The sequence below is a fragment of the Poecilia reticulata genome, chromosome 20, assembly GCF_904066995.2.
Source record: "Poecilia reticulata chromosome 20, P_reticulata-male-v2, whole genome shotgun sequence".
Lineage (NCBI taxonomy): Eukaryota > Metazoa > Chordata > Actinopteri > Cyprinodontiformes > Poeciliidae > Poecilia > Poecilia reticulata.
The window spans coordinates 10,977,988-11,005,376 of record NC_088849.1 but is presented as its reverse complement, the minus strand read 5'-3'; the positions used below and the strand labels follow the sequence as shown (position 1 = coordinate 11,005,376).

General features: G+C 37.5%; 1 protein-coding gene and 1 long non-coding RNA gene across 8 annotated transcripts in view; one reads left to right on the top strand and one right to left on the bottom strand.

Annotated features, from left to right (window-relative positions):
* Positions 1–27,389, bottom strand: part of ctnnd2a (catenin (cadherin-associated protein), delta 2a) — a 229,647-nt gene that overhangs the window by 119,494 nt on the left and 82,764 nt on the right. For 6 of the 7 annotated variants that reach the window (XM_081601621.1, XM_081601622.1, XM_081601618.1 and 3 more), the window contains exons 4-11: positions 22,802–22,836; positions 21,289–21,393; positions 17,166–17,338; positions 11,994–12,048; positions 11,465–11,681; positions 11,184–11,298; positions 9,402–9,534; positions 6,178–6,351 (exon numbers count right to left, since the gene is read on the bottom strand). In XM_081601621.1, coding sequence (XP_081457747.1) covers positions 6,178–6,351; positions 9,402–9,534; positions 11,184–11,298; positions 11,465–11,681; positions 11,994–12,048; positions 17,166–17,338; positions 21,289–21,393; positions 22,802–22,836 — 1,007 coding nt within the window. The remainder of the gene's footprint in view (positions 1–6,177; positions 6,352–9,401; positions 9,535–11,183; positions 11,299–11,464; positions 11,682–11,993; positions 12,049–17,165; positions 17,339–21,288; positions 21,394–22,801; positions 22,837–27,389) is intronic. The other variant, XM_081601620.1, reaches the window with a different exon arrangement.
* LOC108165708 (uncharacterized) lies at positions 17,600–19,142 on the top strand. Its single transcript, XR_001776043.2, has 2 exons — positions 17,600–17,771; positions 18,460–19,142. It is a non-coding gene; the product is annotated as an uncharacterized LOC108165708 (long non-coding RNA).

The window sequence follows — 27,389 nt, the reverse complement described above, 5'->3', positions numbered from 1 at the left end:
TTCTCTGCCTCCTGGCCAGAAGATGCATGTTAGATGTGTGCACCTTTTCCGCTGTTCTAAGCTGATGCTCTCATGGGCTTGTTTTCTCTCTTTCATCTCCCTTCTCTATCAACCTCTCTTTTCTGTCCCCCTCATTAGGATGTTAGATCTCATTAAAGAAGGAAAACAGAATTTAGAGGGGAAAGGAGTTTGGTTTAATTGCCTGATGTAAAAATCCTCCACATAATTTTTGTCTCTCTTTATTTGTGCACAATCACACCAGTGAGTGTGCTCCACATGCAATCAAAAAATTATTCCAACAGCACACAATGGCTCGGTTATGACACACACAATCTTGCACTCGTGTAGGAGAGATGATATTCTGCTTAGGAAGCTGTTTAATTTGATTACAAAAGTTAGATTAGAGAATTATGCCACAGAGCAATGAAAGGAAGAATGTGAAATGTGTGGGGCAAAAAGATTAATATTTACAAACACTTGAGAACTTCTGCATGCATAAAATGGGATCTGAACACCCAGTCTTCAGTTTATATAGCACAATTTATAGTTGATTTCGTCCTATATAATATATATGCACTTCTCTGGCAAATGCATTCTTATCATAAATAACAGACATCGAGACAATAAGATATAAATATTTTCAAGTTGTTTAAAGGATCATATTTCATCTTGAATGTAAAGGAGTTGACTGTACATTGCAGGAAAAAGAGTTGCATCAAACCCTCTTTCTATCATCGGCTCCATCAGACTAGTGGCTGCAGCAGTTAGCAAACACCTGGAGGAAATGCAAGTCTGCTGAGCTTATTATACAAACTACTTGTCAGTCCAACACTAGTGGGAACGGTTGAAGGAATTATGGAAAGTCCTTGTTGTGATGGCAACACAGGTGGCGGAGTGTCGGAAAGAGCAGGAGGTTCTTAAAGAGACAGAGGCCAATTTCAATGCATGAAATTTTAAAGTCAAACTTCTTTTAAATTATGTTTGACATAAACTGCATTTTTTAACTACTGAGGGTAACATAGTTACTTGATTGTGCTCTAAAATGGCACTGTGTGCCTGGAGATAATACCACCACTTTAAAACATCTTATGGGTAACAAATTGTTAAAGAACGTGTATCCATCTCCTTTAAAGATACTGTGGGGAGTGGTCTTAAATACGGAAATTTTGTCAGTAGTAGTTCAATCTTGTTAAAGGAGGGACCTGATAAATAGCCGGTGCACTCGAACAGCTAATTCAAACTGCCACAACCTGGGCCGCACACAGACCTAATGTTAAGCTATTAAGGAGAAAAAGAGCCACATTTATTCTTATGGCAGTTATTCCCGGTGGTCAGAGTCATTAATACGAGCCGAGGCGACGTTCGTAATGTAAAAATAGGATGCACAAAGACAATGCAAGAAGAACATTTGAAAAAAAAAATAAAAAAACAAGTCAGAAAACAGTAAAAGGTAAGAAACAAGGACAAGACAGGACAAGACACTGTGGATTACAGCAAAAACAAGTAGAAAGAGGGGGGAAAAAAATACAAGTAGCAGCAACAATCATGAGCTCACTACTTGTATGGTCGTGGACTGTAAGATTTGCATATATGTGGAAATAAAAACAAAAGCCTTTTGGAACACACGAGGCCTTGCAGAAGACGCATCAGTCATCCTGCAGTGAATCAGCATCATTTGAATGCATGTGTACATTGGAGACACTGTGGCCGAGAAGGAATAATTGCTTAAAATAGGCCACATTAACCTGTGGTCCTCTTGGGCACTGCCCTAGTTTTATTCGAGAATGAAATGCATGCACTGTAGCCTACACACATGCATATGACATGTATGTCACAAAACCACACAGACACTTATTCATGCAACAAAACATTGACATTAAAGAGACACAGTTAGCGTTGCAAACTGTGTCCAACTGCAAAAAAAAAACAAAAAAGAAAACATGACTTCAATGTTTTGCTTATCTAATACCAACAAGTAGCAGAACCTTGGAAAGGCAATGCAAATCTTGCTCATCTTGCCACTAAAGTAGTAGTTTTCAATAGAGATGTGCCGATCAGGTTTTTTCCTGCCGATTCCGATTCCGATCACCCATGAGGGCCGATCACCGATACCGATCACCGATACCGATCACATAATTATTATTATTTTTTAATCATAAGCACTACCGGTTACATTATATGGAAAAGGGAACCATAAATTCACCTTAATTTGGACAAAAACTTGTTTTTAATAACTTTTTCCAAGACAAAAAAAAAAAACAGGCATTCTGCAAATTGTACTGCTATTGATAATACTATCTTTAACAGACTGAAAACTCTGAAGGCTATGAAGGCTCTGAAGAGGCTAAATAATGCAAAGGGTCAAAATAAAACCTCTCAATATTGCCAAAAAATGCAAGTATAAAACTTAACATTCAAAGGCAAATACAGGTTGCATTACAATAAACAATCCTGAGTTATTGCATGAAAACTTCCTGATAGTATGGCGGCTAGCTGATTACTGGTAGTTCTGAGTGGCTGTTTCTGACTGAGTGGAGTAATTATGCAGAACAGAGAAGAGATCGATTATTTGAGGTTCGGTGTGAGAGTCACTTCCAAGGGGAGCAGAAGTGGCGCTCCATCTGTAAAATAGTACTACCTGTAGCACGTAGCAGCGGTTCAACAGCGAGAGCAGAACCAGCATCTTACATCGCAGCTCGAAGACTTAAATAATTTTGCGGGTTATTTGTTTAGCTTTCTGACCGTCATGCTAATCCGGGTGACTGTTTGTAGCTGTGCGCTGCTTTACCTGCTATCTGATCCTCCATATGTCTTTTTTACTGCAGTGAGTCTCCGTCAAGTATGGCATTGTTTTTATGCCATATTAGATTCGTCGTGTAGATGCATTTTGACTTGCTTCAATGTTCCGCCGCAACACGCAAACTTCCCCAGTCACTCAGTGCGTTATAGTTCCACATCACTTAGGATTTGTTGCTGCACTTTTGAGCAGTGTGAAGGAAAGAGGAGACCAGCTGCACAGGCAGGCTGCGAAATGAGATGCAAGTGATCGGTTTGTGTGATCGGCAACAAGAGACCGTGATCGGCGATCACCAATCATACACTTTTTCTCCGAAATCGGCTGATTATGATCGGTGGCCAATCGATCGGCACACCTCTAGTTTTTAAGTATGGCCCATAGGAAAGACTAGGTGAGTAAAGAATGCATTGCATAGAAAAAGATTCTAAGTTTTGCCTCATATCTTTTGTTTCCCCTCCAGAATTTGTCACTGAAATGTTAAAATACTTTTGTTATTCCAAGTAAGAGAGCTCCTTCATTTTTTTTATTCATTCAAAATGTATATGAGCATTATCTGCACATTGTTTTATCATCATTTTTTAAATCAGGCAATAAAGATCAAACTAACTCTGCCATATTGAAAAAAACTTGGTGGTCAAGAAAACAGGAGGTTGGTGAAAGGCAGAGGGGAAGCGGTTTCCTTTGGAATATCTGGAACTCACAGCTAAATAAAACTTAAATCAGAAAATAGATTTTCAAGCATTGATACTGCGTATTGACAAAAAAATTATCTTAGATATTCTGTCTACCGTTTCTCTTTCAGAATCTTTTTTTTGTTAATTATATAATGAATATAACATTTTAAAAGGGTCTCAAAACACTTTGAAAAAAAATAAATAAATATGAGGGAGAAATATAGACCCACCGATTACAATGTGGTGATTTTTGATGCAGAACACCCACAGAAACATCTCCCATTCCTCTTCAGCAAGAGAATGACTTATAGCATTAATTACATTGATCCATGCCAGCTTAATGAACCAATAATGTGAGCTTGCCAGTGCCAAGAAAAGGCACTGTGACATAATTAATGACTTACCGCTCACTATGTCAGCACAACCCTTATCAGTTCATTATGTGCCATCAGTCAGTGCATTATGAATCCCTATTAGACAACCTCTGTTCATTGCACATAGAATGCACGTGACTTTTAAACAAGACCAAATCTTAATTTAGTGGCATGGTGAATACAAAGTGACGCTCATCTTTGGTTTGTTTGTTTTCCACTGCGTTGATACGAGCAAAAAAGTACAAGAGTTGCAGTAAATAAGGCTTATGGCAACGCAGTCTTCCAGTAAATTGAATTCAAACAAATTTCAACACATTTTCTTATCATTAAAGGCCAAGCTAAATAACATAAAACTACATCCTCCCTGCATATTTTTCTCTTCAATTTATTTAATTCACTGCTGTTTGATTGCCAATACCACCGCAAGTCAATTTTCTTCAGAAAGTGACTTGCAGTGTGTGAATCCTGCTAAAGGATAGAGGAACTGAAATCTAACATGCATTTTAGAAAAAGCATTATAAGGATTTAAAGATCACTCCTTTCTATTGAGACAAAGATTGGCAAACGCTACGTCTGCATATCTGTTGCTGTAATTGTGACCCAAATGATGATGATAGCTATTTTGTCAAGGCTGGTTAATGACACAGAGGAACATGTGAATGTAGCATGACAGACTTGGGTGTTTTTATGCCATAATGGGATTAACATGGCGTACCTAAAGCCACATTGAGATAAGCTCATTGAAGGTCTATTAAAAACACATTGCAGGCAACAAAGAAATTGTAGAGAAAGCTGTAAAGATGGCAGTGCGTATTTGGTAGAAAATGTGTCCTACTGTTTTTCATTACAAGTATTTTCTTAGGGAATTTTATATAGCTCCATTTCTCTATTATGTCTTTTTTAAAGTTTACCATTGGGTGCAGTTTCTGGAAATGGGTGAGAGTGACAGAAAAGAAAAGTAAAGTGATGCTAGAATGGACATCCGGGTTGTAGAAAAAGTTTTTAAGTGGCAAATATCCGCCTTGAGGATGTGGAGGGGTTTTGGTATCCGTATAATCCTAGGAGCTATGTTGTCTTACGCTTCAGATCCAAGCAGAGTCTCTCGTGGCAAATCTTCCTCAGGGTAGGGGTCAGACTAAGATTAAATGATAGTACACAGAAAGAGGTGAACCTTCCTTAGACAAAAAAAAACTGTGGCACCCTTACTGGAGCCAGGTTTGCAGAAAAGGGACAGAGAGAGATTGGTGGATGCTTTAGATGTTTAATGCTTTTTTTTTTTATCACAGAAATACCTTAACAAATTGAAGAGCACGATTAAAATGCCATTCATCAGGACATGTGTCCTCTCTGTTTTGAGATATACAAATGGACGCTAGAGATACTTTATGAACAAACTAAAGAAGCTGCTCTTGGAAAAGAACTACACTGCCTTTATAGCTAATCTTTCTTGTCCTTGGGATGTTTCTGTTTAACAAATATTTCCTTTAGAACACATACAAAAGACTTGTATTGTGGAAGGAAGCGATTCAGGGTATTCTTTTATTTACCACCAAATTCCTGACACAAACATCTGACAGCAAACAAACTGAATCTGGTTATCACATATCTAATCTGAGACCATATTTCTGAAAAGACGTTTGCAGAATCAAGGTGACAATATTTAGAAACTATTCATTTGTAGCAAGTACGCATAGTATTGCAGAAGTAATATTATGCGTACTTGCACTAGCAAGTACGCACCTACAAACGTGCGTTTGTAGGTTTTACTCAGAAAACTTTGTTTCGACTTCCAGCCTGCCCAATGTCCTCAAAAATTAAATAAAAGAAACATACTTGCTAGTAACACTAAACTGACTTCAAGCCACCTTTGGCCGTATCTCAGCCAAAATTCAGCTACAATATTTTTAGAAACAAATTCAGATAAAAATCCATATTTTTATATATATATATATAAAAATATATAAAAAAACAGTTAAACAAAAACCCAAAGGGTCTTAACACAACTGCATTCATTTAAAAAAAACAAACAAATTAAATGAATTAAGAAATAATGTAAACTATGTTTACCAAAGTTAATTTCAGTTCCTTTCATTTTTATTTCTAGCCAGATTCTTGATTAAAATTCAGCCAACAAAAATATATAATTTATTTTATTTCTACCTGATATAAGTTATTCAGTTGCTATTGTTCAATGTGTTTGTTTAGGACAAAAATATAATCAGAACAAAAACATTCAAACATTAAACACATGGTGAATATATATATAAAAAAACACTCTGAGATAACATAACTGTTTTTATAAATGAAGTAGTCAAATGAAGTAGTCTTTTACCAGTGTTGTTGCGGTAGGGGCCTGTATCTGGTCCCTGGCTCTGACTAAGGCTCCTCATAGGGCCCTTGTTGTGATAGACACGTTCCTCATAGATAGGATCTATGTGGTGCTCGGGGGACCCTAAGGGCCGAAGAGCTTCTTGACCGTGTTGACTACTGTAGGAGCCACGAGAGCCTGTATGAAAGAGGGGGAAAATTGTACGATTTAAATTGACGAGATGAAAGGGATGACACAAAGTGAAATACATTTGGTTAAAGGAGTCTGTCAAGTCTGATTTAGCTAACCGCTCATCCTGGCTGTCTTTTATCAGTTCTGGTCAGTAGATCTTGCTACAGAAAGCTGTCACTGTGTGTGGGTGTTTCCCAACAAAAGAAAAGGAAAGGTTGATTGAACTACAGGTGTGAAGTTGTGGATTGTTATGCACCAAATGTTGTGGCGAGCTCAGCACGGATGGTCTCGCCATTTGTCTTTTGTGAAGAGAAGCGGTCTTTGTTTGATGTTGAAGAACACGACTTTGATTGAGATAAGTTCTGGGTACAGGAAAGTAGCAGGAGGATTCGTCCCAGGACCAACCTCCTGCTGTTTTATGACACTGTAAGATGTCTGTGTGAGGTCAGTTGATCAATCTTACCACATGAAAGTAAAGAAAGTCGAGGAGCACACTGTAAATTTTTTCATGACATACACAGTAATTGAGACAGAGCAAGGAAGAATAAAGGAGCGAAATCTAAAATGATGTAAAGAGGCAAGCAAGACAGAGTTGGTCTGAAAAGAAAATATCTAATTAATCACAAATGAATATAGCAGCAAAGGGATTGAGGAGGTGAGAAAAAGAGGACAGAAGTTGGAAATATTGGATAATAGTTGATTAAACATTACGGGCAATGACAAAAAAACAACAACTTTGACCCCTGACAGCCAAACATTTCTAAAATGAAGCTGCACATTTGTAACCTGTAATTTAGTTTTGCTGGTATGAAAAGCTGAGATTGTGTGTGTTTGAGAATAAATGGCACAATTTATATGAAAACAAGTGAGCTAGGACACACACACACACACACACGCATACGCATGCACACGCGCACACACCCACACACAGACACACGCACACACACGCGCAAACAAAAACATGCATACCAGACAAAACAGATAGGAGAAGAGACACAGAGATTGAGAGAGAAGGAAAGCGAGAGAATGATGTGTCTGTTTTTCATTGTTTTAATCTGCATAGTACACATTGCTTTTTGTCAGCTGGGAAGTAATGAGATGCAATGTCCCCTCGCCTCCTGTGTTTGGCAGGAATCCCACAGACAGAGGGCAAGGGAAAAAGAATAACTGACAACAGGCATTTGTTCATAATACAGCAGAACAAATGCAAGAGGGTAGCCTTCCTCTGAAAGCAAAACAACAAAAAATACAATTAGAAAACAGTTGAAAAGGGGCACACTCAGGAAACCCAAAGACAAGTCAGAGGGGCTAAGCTGACATGGCAGGAGATAAAATGAGATCACACAACCACACGCGTACAAAAGCTCTGACTGACAGAGAAAGAAACGGTCCAATGGAACTAATGTCTTATCATATCACATTAGTTCTCAGAGGAGTGCAAGTTGTGTGCTGGGCATTTTCCAAAGAAGGAAAGGGCAGTGCTTCAAGATCCGGAGCTCCAAAATAAATAAAGTCACTCAGGCTGACAAGTCTTATCAGAAATCGAAGCATGTGAAGCGTTTTGTCATGTAAGAAGAATCAAGCAGATACAGTAGTTTGTAGGTACTTCCAAAGCAGAGGTTACGACTGAATGCAATATACACTCAGACAGAACATAGTGATTACCCCGAATCTAATTTCTTGAACGATCTTTGTAATAAAGTGAAACAAGAAGCCTTATACCAGAGCATGCCTGCACTGTCAGGCTTGGACAACATCAAATGCTGTAATGGAGCCTTATGATGTATATCTTGCGTGCTAGTATCAAGATTACTCTTTCACTGACATGCTCAGTTTAACTAAGCAGCCTATTAACCTCAACAGGAGACAAAGCATGACTGGCCGTAGTTACTGAGAGAACAAATTGAATATCAAGAGTCAAAAATGGAGTAAAAATATGAAACATGCATTAGAAGGATACTCTAATAACTTCAAACTAAAAACAGAAAAAAAGAGTGGGTAAAAAAGAAGCTGGACTAAATTCGAATATTTATGAAGGATCAAGAATTGAAGTCGTAGACACACCCATTAATACTATGACTCATCCCAGTTCTTTTCCTTCCACCCATGCCTTTCATCTTAGAGTTGGTTTTATTTCGCTATTCATTTATTTTGTGTCTCACAAGAGCCCACTTGCTTAAGTAATGACCTCTTTCTTTCAAGGGAAAGGGGATTTAAAAAAAATGTAATAAAAGATAAATATTCTTTTCTAAAATATTTCACTTGCTGAAATATTAGAAAAGGATGTGTAAAAACTGAATGTTGTCCTATGATGCCTTACAAATCTGTGTGTATGCTAAAATGAACTAAACTTACAATGCATCATTATCACTACATCTGGGAAATATATTACCACCCATCTTAACAATTGCAACTGTTCATATTGGTATTATTAGATCTACTTATCTACTAATACATTCTATTAATTTTGCTTTGCATAAGTTGCACCAAAAACACATTTTTCAGTTTAATTTTTATTCTTCATAATTAACGCACTATGTATAGATTTCAAGATATTAAAGGTAAAGATTTTTTTTCATATTGCCTTTCAGTCTTCAAGTAAGTGAAAACCAAAAGTGTTCCCGAAGTTACCTGCAAGCAGACGTTTCATTGATTTATTTCCAAGTTTAAATGACTAATCAATAACAAAATAATCACTACTTCAGAATGCTAATTTCATCCAAGAAGACTAAAACATTAGTAAAGTGAATCAATCAATCTGAACCGCCGAGGGAAGGATAACGATCAAAAGCTCTCAGACAAGAATTCAACAGAAAAGAGAAGAATGATTTTTAAAATGCATGAAGGCTTTTAAGTGGTGTCTAAAACTCAAAACAAAGTCTCAAACATCAAAAAACAAGAAAATTGAGCAATAAACCCCCTGTGTTTTGGCTAAGCTAAGTCATTGCAACAGGTGACGATAAAAAAAAAAACTAAAAAAAATAAACAAAACTGAGCACGTTGGGTTTTATCTAAAAATATACCATTTTAAACTGGGTAAATGAGTAAATTCTCACCTGCCAGACTGCCAGGCCTCTGTAGTGTAGCAGTAGCGTAGAGCTCGTGTGAGATCTTGTATTGGTCAGAAGCGTGGTGAGCTGCCAGACGCTTAGGAGACAAAGTGGCATAGCTCCCTATGCCAGAACTCATCTGCAAACACAAGCCATTTTTATTGGCTACGGTTTGTTTTGATTTGCTGTACTCAAAAACAGAATGGTATGATTGTTTATGCCCAGGTTGTGCTGGAGCAATTGCTATGTGCTGGCAGCCAAAACTGTAACGGCTAAGTGATATAAGTAGCATTTCTCTCTTTTCATTTCTTTCAGTCAAGTTTTCTTAAGGTTGATGTCAATATCTTGAGGAGAGACCATTATGGATGGGAAAAATACAACCAATGTAATTCAACAAAATACGCAAATAACAACATTGCTTTGTATACAACAGCCTCCTACAAAAAAGGAGCAAATAATAGCACACTACAACTCAGTGCAGTCTACTGCAGTAACTCGGTTTAACAAAAAAAAAAAAAAACAGTTGAATAAAATACACAACTCCTTAATTTTAAAGTAAAATTTGTATGCACAGATTTATTCAATCTTTTTTTCATGAATGGGCCTAATGTCCATTCATGTCATGAATGGACATTAATGGACATTAATGTCCATTAATGTCCATTAATGTCCATAAGCAAAACAATTTTGCTTATGTTTTCATAAGCAAAAACATATGAAAACTACTTTTCATCTATCCAGATGGGACACAATCACCAAGATTATATTTAGAATAAAATACACCGATTGGACATAATATTATAACTTCTGACAATGTGAAATAAATGAAACTAATTATTGTTTCACCACTGTACCTTTACCTGTACAATAGTAAAAATAAGTTTTACAATTGTACCACTAATTTGCAGTAACACCTAATTTTACTGAGCATCAGCAGCATTAGGCGCCAAATTAGCATTAACATTTTAAGGCTGGAAAAATGGGCACCCGTAATAATTTCGGTGACTTTCACAGGGAACCATTTGTAATAGCTGGATACAGCTTCTCCAAAACTGCAGTTATTGTGGGTTGTTCACACTTTTCATTGGTCTGTATCTGTAAAAACCAATTCAGGGGAGGAAAGGAATAAACATAAAGCCACCAGAGTTACCTTGGGTTGCCAAGGTTCATTGATGCATATGGAAAAAGGCCAGAGTGTATGGTATGATCCAATGGGCAAGCTACCGTAGCTGAATTTGCTGAAGGACTTGATATTGGTTGTTGTAAAAAGGCGTTCTACTTCTCAGTACTTCAGATTTAGTTGCTTTGTGACCAGTCAAAATGCCCATCCTTGTCATAACATTATGTCCGATTGGTCTGTGACAAAGTGTCAAATTACAACATAACACATTTGCAACAAGAATTTTCTCATATCACACAGTAAAATGTCTCCCATATTGACTTTGTCTGCAAATAATGACAATCAAACTTGTGGTGTATTTAGTCCTGAGGTTCTGATATAGAGCTGACCAGTCATATCAGACTCTATGGTCAGCTCTATATCAGAGCTGGTTGGTCAGTTCTGATATAGAGCTGACTAAGACATGGTACATAAATATTTAACTTCAGATCCCACAAACATATCTCAACAGACTGAAGGAGCACACAGCCTATAGAAAAACCCTTCATTCTCACCACAAACTTTAATAGATACACATTTTATTATTTCTGGCACATGCTTTGAAAAAATGACTCCTATATGGATGCATTAAAAGTTAACGCACTCTTCAAGAAGATACAGTTTGTTACCTGGTGAAGAGGGGACGATGATGAACTGTTCCCTCCTCCTGTTGCCGTAGAATTTGACGGAGATGCCACCCTCAGTGGTGACCCACCTCCTGCTGTTGTCACAGCAACCGTAGTACTGGAATAAAAAGAAAGAAGAAGAAAAAACAACAACAAAGTAACAAAACAAAACTGAATTTAGTTGGATAAGCGTGAGTGTGTCCATATCTTAAATTTACATGCTTCCGTATCATTAACAACACAAAGAACCCAACATTAGACACCCAATGAGTGTGATGGTCTACCTGTATGACTTGGCCAGTCGGTTAGCAGGAGACTGTTTGCTGGGAGAGGAGGACGGGGAAGAGGAAGGCAGGCGCTGGGTGGTGGAATATCCGGAGGTGTCGGAGGCTGATCCCAAACGCTGGTGTTTACTGGGAGAACCTGACCCTGAGCCTCCTCCCCCAGAAAGGGGGGAACTGACCCGCTGAGCAGGTAAAGTAGAGCTGGAGTAGTAAATTCCTTAGGGGAAGAGAGAAAATGGGTGAGATTGTTATAAGGCTGATGCCTGACTTCCAAACAGAGGGCCACCAAATAGTGTATAAAAGTCAGCAAAAAGATCAAAAGCAGTTAACGAGACAAGAAAAATAACTCAGCAGCTAAAACTGCAAAATGGAAGAGAAAGTATTTATCGCAAATATTAAAAAGTCTCATCCCTGAGTATCAGTAGTACAAAGGAAATGAATGCTATACATGTATCATGAGGAAAATACATTTCAAAGAAGGGAAACTAATAAGGGAAAAAATTAAGAAAAAAAAGAAGTAAATGCCTACCTGATCCTGCTCCAGTTTGTGATTGTTGCTGCTGGGCTGCACGACTAGATGTCACCTGAAGAGATAAAAAGAAGCACAAAGCAAGTTAGAAGAGAACAGCCGTAACAGGGAGGCGGAAGGGGGAGGGGAGCTGAAACTGAAGAAGGATCAAACAAGAGTTCAAACAGCATTTGCATGTAGCTTATAGTCATCATTAAAAACTTTACGTATAGTAAGAGCATTTAATCCTCTGAGGGGTAAAACTAAATAATATAAAGTAGCTAATAATGAGACTATATTATTAAAGGTCAATGAAGAGTCCATCGAGTTTTGATAAATGACGTAATTTCTCTTAAAACCTGGTTGCACCACATGCTCAGTGTAGAAGAAAGGATTACAGAAGTCATATTCTCATCATTTCTTCCTTTGATTTTTGTATACAAAATTCTTATTTTATGGCAATGTTGTACATGAAAATGAGTATCAGTTACTAACTCCATTTTCAAAAGACATTTTGAAAACTTTCTCACAGCTTTGACCCCTATGAACTACACACAAGCAGAAGTTGTTTTCCCCCTGGACGCAGTAAAAAGTTTTACCAAGGATCGAAAACGATCTATCAAAATATCTGCTCAATCCGCTCCAAAGGCAATACAACAAAACCCAAATCACCTCACAGACTCTCAACAGTTTCAACTTAATTTAGCTGAATATATATTTAAACTATGTTACTGCTGGCATGACACAACATCCATGTAAGCAAATAGTCAATAATTCACATTAGAACATTTAGTACTGTTGTCGGAGGAACAGAATAAAAATTCAGAAATGAGTTCTCTAAAATCAAAGATTAAAAATCAAAATAAATTATTAATACTTATTTTACAAATTAAGGAAGTTTGTCTATGTTGTTCTTCAAATGTAGTGAAAATTTCCTTCTTGACATACTATTAAAAAACACTGCATGACCTGTGAGAATCTGCTCCATTATCTTTCAATTGTACTTTTATTTTACAACAGATGCACAAATAAAAACACACTTTTAAAACCTTTTGATAAGCGCCTGATAACATAAAGCCGCTAATGATGTCTGCGTGTGCACACACACAAAAGCTTTGTGTCTGAAGGTTACATTTGTACATTGTTTCCAGGTGTTAATATCTGCAGCTACTCTGCTGTGTAGCCACACTTAAGAGGAAAGAAATCCTGCCTGCTCAGCAACTCTTCCTGAGACAAATATAGCAGGATGAACAGACTCAGGGCTTCCATTATTTTTCCAGAGGCTCTTTCTGGTTATGTTTTCCACCTTACAATAAGTTGCAATGCATTTCTTGTAGAAAGCAAACATGTGGTTCCAGCATAGATGTTTTGTTGTTGTTCATTTGTTTTTTTAAGACGTAATTATAACAAATTGTTCTATAGCTATCTTAATTTTTTGACAAATGGCTCATAAAACAAGAAGATGGGCAGAGATGAGACAAAAAACAGAAACTGACTATGTCAATGCTAAGTGACCAGCATTTGCATAGCACTTTGCCAAGTATGAAAACTCCAGAGCACCTTACACACACACATATGCACACACACACCAGTCGCTGACACATTAACACTGATGGTCGTGAGCTTCGTTGTAGCTGGCCTGGGGCAGAATGACAGAAGCGAGGCTGCCAATCAAACGGCATCACCCTCTGACCACCAGCAAGCAATGTGGGTGAAGTGTTATTCCCAAGGACACAACAGCTGAGATGAACAGAGCGGGGGTTTGAACTGGACAAACCCCCTGACCCCTGAGCCACTGTTGCCCCAGTTGTTTAGGAAGAGAGAGAGGAAGGGGGAAAATGGAAAAGGTGCTGGCTCATAAGTGTATGATCCCCAAGGGTTCATATTTACTTAAATGTTTTTCCACATTCATATGTTTTATCATTTGAACATGTTCACAATATAGTGCGATAATTTTGTTTTCTTTTCACTTGAAACACAATTTTTTTTTTACAATTCCAATCCACAAGTTGTCATGATAATGAAGCTCAAAAAATGTATTATTCAAAACACGATTCAGTTCCAGAAGCTCTGAGATTCAGAGTAATGTAAGCAAGTAAAATGTAAGGTAATGATTCTTAAGTGCGACATAGTTAAGGAAGACATTGTTATTCATACATAAGAGCAGAAGCTCAATGACAAAATGTGGTAAACCTTAGTATTCAGGTTAGTATGTATTTTCTGTTTACTTTTATAAGTCACATTCATCATTTTCAAGGACAATCGAGGATAATCTTTTATAATCCGATGAAAACTTCTTAATCAGGATGAAACCTAAAAGTTTAGTGTGTCTTAACATTGTCTCTTCTTTTCAGGTAAAAATTAGGCTTTTGTTGCATTATTATCTTTTGTCAAAATAAGACTGCCCTATGATCGTCACTATGTTCACAACTCTGATCGGGCCAATGTTTTGTTCTTAATAGACTATTTACTACATATTTTTCTCCCATCCATCCATCCATCTATTTTCTTGCACCCTTTTTCCCTCAGTGGGGTCAGGAGGGGTGCTGGTGCCCATCTCCAGCCAATGTTTCGGGCGAGAGGCGGGGTACACCCTGGACAGGTCGCCAGTCTGTCGCAGGGCAATATTTTTCTCCCACTTTTGTCTTTTGTTCCATCGTGTCAACCAACTCTGTTCCAACTCTGAACTCAATTTGTGTGCATATCTATATGAAATAGTGCAGAGGTCAGTGCTGGTTAAAGAAATGCAAGATATCTTTCAGGGAACACAAAATGATCCACAACTGTTCTGCAGCATTGGAGGTTGATCAAGCCTTGAAAGTTGATGTGGTACTAATTCAAGTGTCTGCATAAAAGTAGAGTTGGAATAGATGTTTCATGAGCATCTATTGAACAGTGTGTGCAGCAGAAAGTAGTGTGCAGCTACAAAAGAGCAATTAAGAGACAGAACATCAGAGCCTTTATTAATGTAGATCTTTTGAGAAATTGCAAGGAAAGTCAAGGTGTCAGTGAGCACAGTTTCCTTCACCATCAAGAAGAACTGAGAAACTGGAACGGGAAGAGAGGTCTGACAGACCCAAAGCTACAAATGAATCAAGAGGACTTATTTTTGAGAGTTAACAGCTTTCATGATAGATGGCTCTCGTGATAACAGCTTCAAGAACAGCTCAATAGTCAATGGTCAGAGTAAGCAAGTCCCAGTTTCAACAGTGAAGAGAAGATTATGGGCTTCAGGTTTGAGGAGCTCCCTAAGTCTTCAGAATTGTTTAATGGGTCGTAAAGCCAAGTTGAAGATATGAAGCTGGTGACATAAAGCTCAGAAAACTGCTTAAATATTCTATCAACTATTTATAAATTACTTTGAAAAAGCAGAGTTCAAAACAGTTTCAAGCTCCAGGTTTGCTCATAAGTCAGAAAGCCCAGTAAGGAATAGTGTCCGGAGTGATGGATGAGTGGATCAATATTTAAACAAATGTGTAAACAAATAGTAAGTAAAAGTTGAACTAACAGAAAAAAAAAAAATCCCAAAAACTTTGTGATTTCACTTCATCTCCTCCTCACATCAGTAAAAGACTGGGACGTTTTAGGTGCCATGCAGCCATGCATTATTAAAGCAAGAACACTTTGGGTTAAAAATATCTGACAACAGAGAAGAAACATGATAGACCCTTTGTCTTACTCTTTCCCTATTCTTTAAACAGTCACTCAAACAAATCTATCCTTGTACACACACGGTTGAATAATTACATGTAATAGTAACAACCCCTGTTGTGCACACAAAGCTGCGTTACACGTAGCAATTCTTGTACAGTACACGTATGCAAGCTGAACCTCCCTATCTCCCAGTTCTAGCATACATAAAGCTATTCATGAGCAACAAAACTCTGCTGACAGCAGTATCCCCATTACACTGACAAGCCCAAACATCAGAGGAAAGAGCACACAAACACACACGCTCACATGGACAGAGATGGTGAGGAGAAAGGACAGGGGAAGGAGGATGAGAGGTGGGAAAGGAGGACAGGAACACTGCAGAAAGGGGCGGAAAAAATCTTTGACACTCATCCCTCTCGCCATTGCTTTTTCCTTCCATCTTTTTCCTCAAGTGTTACGTATTCAAATAGGGGAGAAGTCTGAGCTTCATCTGAAGCAAAGGGCGTCCCCTTCTGTGTTTGCAAGACGGCGAGAATGCAACAAAAGTCAAACGAGTAAAACGAATTCCCAAAAGTTTGATAGGTGCCTCTTAGTTTGATCACTAGTTTAAAATCGGCAAATATTAAATATTTTTGATTACTTTTGTGTCCCAATCATCTTTGGCAAATGAAACATTTGTTCCTGACAGAGGAAATATTTTTATTTTCTTTTTTTTTTTTTTAACAAAGCACTGCAGCTGCTCACTGATTAACCAGATGCATGGGTGTCTGCACGTTTACGTGTGTGCGTACTGTAACTGTGTTTCCAGGCACAGTATTGCCATTGATATGGTAGTGACTTGAAAATGAGAAATAATTGGCTGCTGTAGGCTCTAAAGTAATTTGGTGGGTTTGTCTCTTGCAGCACACACTGCTGTGATTCGTATGTGACCGATTCTCGCGTTCGCTCTCAAGTTCTAAACAAGACACGTGCTGAGATTTCTCAGCATGCATTTATGTATTTTTTTTTCCTCGTTTCTGTCTAATTACCGGTCTTCCATTAAACCGCTTCGATGAATTTGTCATCAAAACTGTGTCAAAATCCAGTTCATGTATGAAGGAGGAGGATTGGGGTTGCTGGACTTCAGCAAGGCTAATGAAATTGGGTCCTTTACAAACATATAATTAAACACTCATGAAATGGACTCAATAACTATGATGTCAAACTGATCAACATGCTGTGAGACTCAGCACTAGTGAAACAGAAATGGATCAGCGAGGAACAGAGAAAAAAAAAAAAAAACATCCTTCTGAACTATACGACATGAAGTCTCTTACAAGTTTAAATTTGTAAATTGTGCAGCTGCACGGTCAGGCGGCAGACACTTCAGAAGATGTAGCTTCACAGGCTTCTGAAGACAGCCACAAACATGCTTCGCCCCATCAAGCAGTTGCACAAACCAAAAGTTCTCGGAAACACTTAAAAGTTCAAACACAATCCGCTCCCGAGGTTTTTCCGCCACTTGCCACATCACCGTCATTTCACAGCAGTGTTTCCTACCTGGTTGTAGCTGTGCACGGCTCCTCCAACCTGCCCGCTGCGCTGAGGAGTTGCTGCAGAAATGCTGTCGCTAAGGGCGAGGGTCTGGTTGCTATGGTAGCTGGCAGAGTACTGGAGCGAAGCCTCCGGGGTGGAGTTGAGCTGCAAGGAACTCTGGGAAAGAAGAGCCGGTCCTACCGATTGAGGCCGTTGTGGTGCACGGTTGGGTAGGCGGAGAGGGGGTTCGGAGTTGAGTTTGTGTGCGAGGAAGAGAGTGAGAGATTAAGAGTGAGAAAGAGAGGGGGCGTGAAAGAGGAGAGATTGAGAGGCAAAAAGTGAAATGGGGAAGAGAGAGAGAGAGCAGCAATTTAGAGCAGATAGTGCAGCAGTGCAGCACTCTGTGAGTTGGAGATGGCATACATAATTTATTAGCCGAGGAAGGGAGAAACAGAGGAGAACACAGAGAATGGGCAAAGAAGGAGGAGCAGAGAAATGTAGTGGAAGGGAAAAGGAGGGTTGAGTCGAAAAGTAATGATGGAGGGAAGGTCTAACAGCGTCGACAGAGCTTCTTGTTTACCTTCCCACTGATACCGTTTGAAAATTTCACTCAGCCAAAGTGTGAAACAGGTAAGTAAAGGAAGAATCTCTTTGGCAACTTTCCCCCCCCCCCCCCTTTACTGTTGGTGACGAGATTTGCAGATAATAAAACATGTTTTGCTAAATGAATGCAGTATGACAATTTAAACATCACTAAAGTGTTAATGCAGAAAACGATTTAGAAATATCCCCCCCTGGTCAATCTTGACTACGACTTTAATAATAGTTCGTAATCATCATTAGCTTCATAAGAGTGAGCTTCCTCCTCTTGTCACTGTCGCAGCTACAGTAGAAAATCTACTGTCTATTTTTTGTACCCTATAGCACATATTTACTTATAACAAGTAAAATAGAAAAATCTAAAGGATTTTTTATCAAAATAGGAAATATTATAAGCTGGGGTGCTACGGTTAAGAAAGCCTTGCAGCAATGAAAGGTGAGTAAATATAACATTTGATTAGAATGTTGTATGTAGTTGTAGATACTCTATTGAAGGCAGTTTCAACAATTCTACATGTTTTGTATGTAAAGATGCCAAACTGGGGTTTTAAAAAAATGTCATAAATAAGGTGGCATAAAACCAGGGTTTAGTTCCTCAAACTCTGAGTATCTGTTATCACAAAATAAATAGAGAAATAAGTATTTTTTTTTTACCATTTCTCATTTCTTTCCCCTTTCTATTTGCTTGCTCGGTATTGCTCTTTTCCTCTCTCCCCAGGATGCTTTTCCCTCTGTGCGCTGTGAGCCAGGATCAACTCCTCTGCCTCTCGCCTTCATAAGACTTGTCTTCTTTCATCATGATTCATCCCTGGCTTTTTATGAATTATTAATACAGCACTTTTGTGTTACGCAGTCAGAGTAGGAACTCCTAAACTCATCGTCACTGAGCTTTGGTGCTTGTTATGTTCTGTGTTATGAGACAGAAATGGTGCATATGCTTTCTCTTAGCCATCAAACCTGCAATGTGAAGTCTGTTTGGCATTACGATTGGCAGATGCCAAACATATATGTTGCTTTCATATAGAGTGTCTTTTAACATGCCAGTGAAGGAAATTCAACATCTTTGGCTGAATTTAGACTCAAATTAATTCAGATTAGTTTAATAAGACGGAGGGAAATAATCATACGGCAAAGGTCTCTCAATCATCAAAATAACTATGATAAATTGCAATGTAGCCTATGAAAATTTGTGCCTTTGAGACTTTTATATTTGTGCCTTTGAGACTTTTATATAACAACACAAAAATGTGTGACGTACATGAAGAATTGATTTAGGATCTCATAACAGAATCCTGGAAGGTGCAGAGTGTCTGCTTTGCACCTTGCAATAACTTTGAAGCTTTATCTCTTTCTTTATCCTTATTGTGTCTCACTCTCACAAATAAACATGGCGCCATGGTGGTTTTTGTTTTGTTTTGGAGTTTTTTGCTGCTGTTTTTTTGTAGTTGTTTGTTTGTTTCTGGCACTCACAGTGCCACCATTTGGCCCGGCATACCTATTACACCCTTTTTTTGTGATGCTGTATCCTTTCGTGTGGATGGATGCACATTTTTTTTCTCCATCATTTACAAAAATAAATTGTGCTCGTCTCCATGTGTAAATATGGCCTAAATATGATGCTTCTCTAAATGTGCTCCTCTAAAAAAAAAAACAAAAACAAAGCTTAAGTCCTAAAAACATTTTTTCCAGCAGACTTATTAGCAGTCTTATCCACACAACTCTAACGAAAAAAAAAGCAGCAATGCTATTTTTATACAGCATTTGCTTTGATCATCTGCAACTGCTGTGTGAACTATTGTTGCTCTGCACCCTGTCGCTGGCGAATCATCAAAGAAAACACAATACAAGCAAGGTAGGATGTGAATGTGCCAACCTAAGGCAAGGCTGAAAAGAATATATATTTCAGAGGACCGACCAACGTAATGTGCATTGCAACAATCTGCAAGGCAGGTAATGAAGTCTTGAATGGCTGTTTCAAAATCTTGCATACATAGAACAGTCTTGACACCTGATATGTACAGAAAATTTGAAAGCTGCTTTTTAAACACAGAACTAATTTGCTTATAACATCTGTGCGTAAGAGTAGCTAGAAACTAGAAAGTTCAACAAGTATCTCTATAAAAAATGGGTAGCTTTATGTACGTTGAACACTTTTAATAAAAAAAAAAACTGAAAAAAAATTAGGCTAATATAAACATGCATAGCCAGTAAACACACCAAAGTATGAAAAGGCTGGTGTAGAGGTAGAAATTGGTTTGACAGGAAGGTTTTATTATGTGTCTGTGCAGAATTAATTATGTGCTGCATCACCCTGGACCAGCCCCTGTCTAGCAAGCTAAACACAAATGATTCTTTGTGTGCAACCTTTGAGTGAAAACATTAACATGTCAGGGTTTCATTTCTCTACTGCCGGAAAATTTGTAGATCTTTTACACTGGAAATAAAATGCACATAATCCCACAGGAAAAGCTTGACTAAGTGTATCTTAATTCACCCATTTTGATTTGAAACTAAAGTCAGGGGTTTGTGACATCGACAACAAAAGTGCATACAATGAGTGTCAAAGACTAACACTTCCTGCAGACAAGATAATAATCTAATTATCAGAAATGTCTCCCCACTGTTAAGGATGTATTTGAACAATCATTTTCTTATTAAAGCAAAATGGAAACAAATGAAGTAAATCTAGCAAAATCAGGTGTTCGAGAGTTAACAGATCTGCCTTTTTAAAATCATACAAGCTGGTGTTTTCTAACCTCTAACACGTGAAATAAAAAGATATTTACTGCTTAATATGCATGTTATTCTAGAAGCATGAAAAAGCACATATTTTATGTTTTTTATATGCAAGTCTTCATACTGTGGTGCTTTTAAGATGGAGTTTGTTGCAGCAAAATCAGCCATCCAAAAGGTCAGCAGACAATAAGCGAAATGGGAATGCCTTGTTCCAAAAGCAATGACCTGAAAAGAAAATGCCCGGAACATTTAACAGGACCTTACAAAGCACAGGAGCTGCCCTTCAATAAGATTTTGATTTTATTGTCATTTCATGTATTTCTTTGATATCATTTTAAGTCAAAGTCTAACATTACGAAGAGTTATGTCGTGATTACTCCTGGAACTACATGTATCCAATCTTAGACTTTACACCGTACAAGATCTTATACAGCACAATGGCTGCATTTGAATCATGATTAGATGTTGTTATTTCAATTACTTGTTGATTTAATTGTTACGAAAAAGTCCAAATTCTGGAAAAAGTGGCCTAATAATTTTTCCTGGAACTGCATGTTCTGTTCTTCTCTAATTGTTCTGTTGTTGACAAGGTGAACTGCCTGACTCAACATTACAACAGTAATGACACAGATTGAGTGTCATTACTGTGTCATTAAATACACTTTTAAAACTGAAGTGTATTTAAAATATGCAGAACTGATGAACACATGTTGCTTTAGGTCTTAACCAAGTAAATCACACAGGCCAAATATAAACACAGTAAAAAAAACAAAAAAACCCCCAAAAAAACAAGGTGATTAAGTTTACTTACGTTCTCCGCTGTCAAGAATTCCTGATTCCTGTAGAGAACGAATGCAAGAATCCACTAACTCTAAACCAGTCGTTAACTCATCCTCGATGTCCTTTTGTCCATCTGCTGTGGATAAAAAATAAAAAAAATTCAGTGGAAGACGATCGGGGGAAAAGAAACCAAACTAGAAAGAGAAAGAGACTAACTGAGATCTCTCAGGACTCCAGGCTCTCTCATATAACAGCATTACCCACAACAGATAATTATGAGATGTGGGAGTATTTAATATATTAGACAACTAAACCATTTATCCATAGTTACAAATACACACAAGAAAATACAGGAGACAATAGTTAAATAAGACAATAAGGGAAAAAATGATGCTGGTGTCATGTACATGCGCACTTAAGAATCTGTGCAAAACGTGTTTGCCCCCTTTCTACATAGAGAAAAGTGTCTTTGTGAACCAACCATAATCCCCTGTGTGCTTTTATAACCTACAAAAGTGTATTTTACTGTGTTTTTCTGTGAAAGTGTATACCTAAATTGATTTTTACTGGACTCTTTGGGCATCTTTATTTTATTTATTTATTTATTTATTTATTTATTTATTTATTTATTTATTTATTTATTTATTTATTTTTGCCATTTAAAATGGTATTTTAATATCAGACCAAAATAACCTGAGTCAGTATAAAATGTAGTTTCAAAGGACAAGGAGATTTATTATGGAATAAACGGCTCTCCAAACCAACCTCACCTAATGTACAAAAAAAAATAAAATAAAATAAATTGTGATTAAACACATTTTAGTTCAATTTCACAAGTCACATCTACGTGTGTTTACTGCCTGATTTGTTCAATCATAAAATCACTTAAACCTTTCTGACACATCAAGTAGGCCAAGAGATTTCATCCATCTAGCCATTAACAACAAGTTTAGAACAAACTACAGTGAACCACATTAGTCACCATTTCTCAAACGGAAAAATAAATAAATATAAAGTTGTGAAGCCAAAGTGGCTGGCCTGCTACACTTAAAGACTCCATTGACCACATTCAGGTCATTCAGGTCACAAAAGGACCCAGAACAAAATCTGGAGGAGTCCTTGCTTTCTTCAGCTAAGGTCAGCATTCATTACTCAACAAAAAGAAAAAATATCTTTGGGGAAAAATATTTTCTAAACTGAGTAGAATTTTGAACGGTATGCATCCTGTTCACATGGGCTTCAAAACTAAAAAAACATTTTTAGAAAACAACATTTAAACATCAACCAGATCTCCAAGGGTGAGACAATCAGCTGTTTTTCCTAAGTTAATCAGTCAAAAATGCATTTTGTGTCCACCCAGGTTTTTTTTGTCAGGTATCAAAATTAAGTTGATTATCTGAAATTTGAATTCAAAACTCTTTGAAAATGAGAAAATATTTTTTTAGCTGTAATAGAATTCATGTAATGTACAATGCAAGGTCTTGCTAGCTAACAAGATGAAAACAAAGACAGAAAATACTACAAACTTTCACAGAGATTTTTACCTTGAGCATTCCAGCGAAATTGTTCATCTGTGGAGCTGAAAAAAAGAGACAAATTACTGGTAAGATTCCTACAAAGTCAAATGACAGTTAAAGTTAAAAAAAAAAGTCATATTACAAATAGGCCCCCAAAAAGTGTTAAAAACTGTAAGAGAAGCATAGAGACAGTACACGCAAATTCATTTTTCTTTAAAAGCATTTGTGAACACGATGTGAAAAACAGATTGAAAAAATAGGAAAAAACTGTAACCATTAGCACCAGATCAGTAGTGTGATTATGAATAAAGATGTCCCCCCTTGAGAGGCTGAGGGCTCAGCTGTGATTGAATGAGATTGCACACTGATATCTGTCTGACTCAATTTCATCCCCCCTAAGAAAAGGATTTGGGGCATACAAATCAACACAAACACACTAGCAAAGATTTCTCCCAAAGTGTCAAAACACGCGGACTTCACAGAATGCGTTCCGTGTAAAAGTCAAATGATGATCCATCAGTTCAGTGGACAACAATCTATGTCATTACAGAGGAAGAAATTTGAAAACAAAATGTCAGTCAACAGCAGCGCTTTCTTAGCTTCAGTCTGCTCAGAAAATCTGTAGATATGGTTTGTATATGGAGAAACCTTCAGTTGAAAAGCTAGATTTCAGTTTGCAAATCCACACAGGGATAAAGATCTTCATTTTTGGAGACGTGTCCTATGGTCTGATGAAATTGAAGTGGAACTGTTTGGGCACCATTGTTACATTGGAGGAAAAAACAGGGTGCTTCTGCCGTCCTAACTGAAGCATGGGGGTGGCAGCATCATGTTGTGGGGCTGTTTTGCTGCAGGAGGAGCTGGTACAATGGGTGGCACCAATTTTTCTACATCATTATGTAGAAAAATGGAAGCAACATCAAATAATAGCAGTCAGGAAGTTAAATCTTATATATCGATTAGTCTTCCAAATGGCCGTCCCAGCAGATTCAAAGATTTCTCAAACACATGAATTAATCAAGTATGTTTTTTTTATGAGAGAACATCATAATGATATGATACAATGCTAAAACAAATAGGCAATTTTGAATAATTCCCCCCACTTAATTCTCTATTTTTATAGCATCCTATTCTGAAAACAACATTCATTTAAGTCAAAACAGATGATGTTGACTATTATAACTGCAAAGTGCAAACATTCTCTTTATCACTGTCAATTCACAAGTGATTGATACTTGTTGAAAAGGGGTGGGGGGAACAAAGAGGACAGGAGAAAACAGAGAGGTTGAACGAGAAAGCCAGAGAGAACTATTGAGCTGTCTGCCGACTAATCAATGTCGACACGGACAGACTAACAGACACATATAGATTCTTTCATCTGACTTCATCTACATCATTATTCCATCTGGTTGTGGGTTCATGTGTGTGTGCGTGTGTGTGTGTGTGTGTGTGTGTGTGTGTGTGTGTGTCCTGATTAAACTGCTTAGTATTCCACCTGGTAAAACTACAACTGACATTTACTGAGTTGCCAACTTTGGAGTTACTTGTACAATTGTTTACAGCGAATATAATAAGTTATTGACCTTGGGGTTTAATACCTTTTAATGCAAGTTTTAGGACCTTGGAGCTACAGAACAATTACCATCAAACCTAATTAAGAATAATGTAATGTTGGCAAACAAGATAAGATAAGCTTAGCTCAGTGGATTTCGGATCGGTTGGCGTTTGAAATATAATGTGGATTTATGCTATCCCGACTGTCCTCGGGAACTGCGGTATCTTTTAGGTGAGCTGATTTCCAGCCACAGTGAGAACTAGAAAGGTCAGAGTCGATTGTAGTCAGACTGTTTGTTGAACACTTAAAAGTGGTCACAAGCTACACTTCCAGACACATTTATTGACACTCCTGGCAGAGATGTGCAAAAAAAAAAAAAAAAACTAATCTTAGAATACATTCTTTTTAGAGCTCCTGGTAGAATCTACTACTGACTGTTTCAAAATATATTTAACTCTTATCTTGAACAAAAAGGAAAAAAGCAGTTAACATTTATCTTGTATTTCTGTTTAATTTAATCTGCGTATTAAAATAGAATATATGCAAATGAATATTTGAAAAAATACCTTTGCCTTCCTTTGACATACTTTATAATGGAACACTAGGTTTTGAGCAGAATGCAACAAATTTGTGAATTGATAGTTTTTAATTTAGTCTGCATCCTCTGTACATTTTGCTCAAATAATTATTTGTCTTCTTCTGACAAACTCCATTGATTTGGAGTTGTTGGTTAAGTATTAAATTTAAGCTTGCTCTTGGTCTTTGTCTTAAGTGGAAAGTTTACGTTATGTAACTCTGGGTTTACATAAATGGTCTTACTTTCTTTGCACCAGTGAATTTAAATCCATAACTTTTCATAAAACCCAACCAAATGAAAAAAAAACAAGCTCTTAAAGACAAGATCTCACTTATTACAAAGGTTACAGTGGACGACACTGATCATGATAATGATCATCAAGCTGTGGTAAATTGTAGTTCCATGTCCTGTAATGAACTTAATGAATTTCAAAAGCACTACAGACAGCAGAGTAACACTGTGATACAGTGTCGCTGGTAAAAGAGACAGAGAGAGGCGAGAGAGGAAAATCTTTTCATGAGAACCTCACAATACCAACAGACCCAAGAGAGATTTAATAACTGCAGCATTATTCCACAAGATCGCATCTTCAGCAGCTATGCCACAACAGCACACCCCGCGAGGCAGCGCCTCACATCGAACAGCAAGTCGGTATTCATGAGACAGTTTAAATTCACAGGACTGCTTTAAAGCACAACCCAACCCCGAGATCGACAGACAGCGTCCTCTACCGTTGCTTGAGAACTTAACACGCACGCATATGTGCACACACTGTGAAATATGTACATGTACTGTAGCAAGACTATTTTGATGTAAATACAGTAAAACAATTTTTTCCCAACTTCTTAATATACAAGAGACATAAAAAACATGTAAATGAAAGTCCTTCCACACACTATGCCAGTGAGAGCCGATTTTAAATCTTTTGCTAAAATTAGGAGTAAAACTCTACTATTGAGTCACTAGGACTCAGTTTGAATTACTGAAGAGCAACATGACTCTTATTGACTTTATTGCTCTTCAGTGTGGAAAGGAGTCACTCTACAGTGAGCAAATATACCTACTCCTACTTTTACATATGAATCTAAATAAAACTATTTATAGTCTTTGGTTATTCAGCGTGACAGGTGGACCAATCTCTATACTAACATACTTCTAAACATAAATGACTTGTGAAAAATATGAAATAGTATCTCAGTTTCTGGCAAAATGGGGCAATGTAATATTTGAATAATTATCATGTACCCTGTTCTGTCCAGCTTTGTGTGCTTCTGCCATTATCTTCTTTCCCTCAACCTTATCTCCCTTCCCTTGTTTTAGCATCCAACTAATAATAAAGGTAATGCCAAGGACTGTTTTTTTTGCCATTTAATCACATACTCTTATCTCTGTTGGATATGTCTGATGAAATTCTGCATAGTGCAGCAGTATGGGAGTTGCTATCACACTGATCTTGCATTGAGTGGCATGCTTGTTCAGCTTGTTTATATTTTTTATATCACAAATACATACAGGGATTAAGCCAAAATGTTGTGCATGTTGGGAATATCTCATGTTATCATATGAGTGTTTTGCTGTCCTGCTGTGCATTTGTACCTGTAGAACGCCATAGCAAAGGAAACAGGAGGACTATCATTTTTGTCAATCTCACTGTAGCATAGATGTATATCATTGCTTTTGTGGTTACCACGGTGGAAATATTGATGCCCCTCATCCTCATCATGAGCACGACTGTGTGACACCACAACATTAGCATGTCAGTCATCGTAGAGGGGAAATGCTTTTATGTTCTGCTTAGGAAGTGGGTGTAATCAGTGTGCTGCTGCGTGCGCATGTACGCGAGTGAGAGGAAGAGATTTTCTGAAAATGCCTTTGTGTTGAGAGAGGATGAGATGACATTGTGGAATAAAAGAATAAATTCACACTCACTCCGACCAACAAAATGTGTCAAATCTCCAAAGGTGAAAGGCATAGTGTGTTTTGTTTATATGGATGACTATATGGCTGGTGTTTCACAGTATGTGGGTTTGTGCATGCTCATCTGTGTGTTCACAGTTTCTGATGGTTTATTCAGAAGCCGGTCTATTGTCCTCAGAACAAGGCTGGGAACATACTTTTGTAAATATGACAGCTGAATGACAGTTCAACAGCTGGGATAGAGAACAATTGTCTACAGTCAAAGTGTTCTGAAATAACTTCTAATGTCTGACAGCTGCAACAAAACCCCTATAACAATGCATCATGGTATTGAAAACTCCAATAAACAAAATGAAACACTAAAACTTTCTTCTTTCCCATTCAGTATTTCAAGCCCCACATAATGCAGGGCAAATGTTTAGGCTAAAAGAATTTGCACTGCAATTTACTTTTAATGTGCTCAGATACGTCAGTAACATGGTGTTTTCAAAAAACTGAATGAATCATATGTGAGAAACTCTCACTTGTGCTGCAGAAGATTCAGATAAACAAATGGACAGTAATAA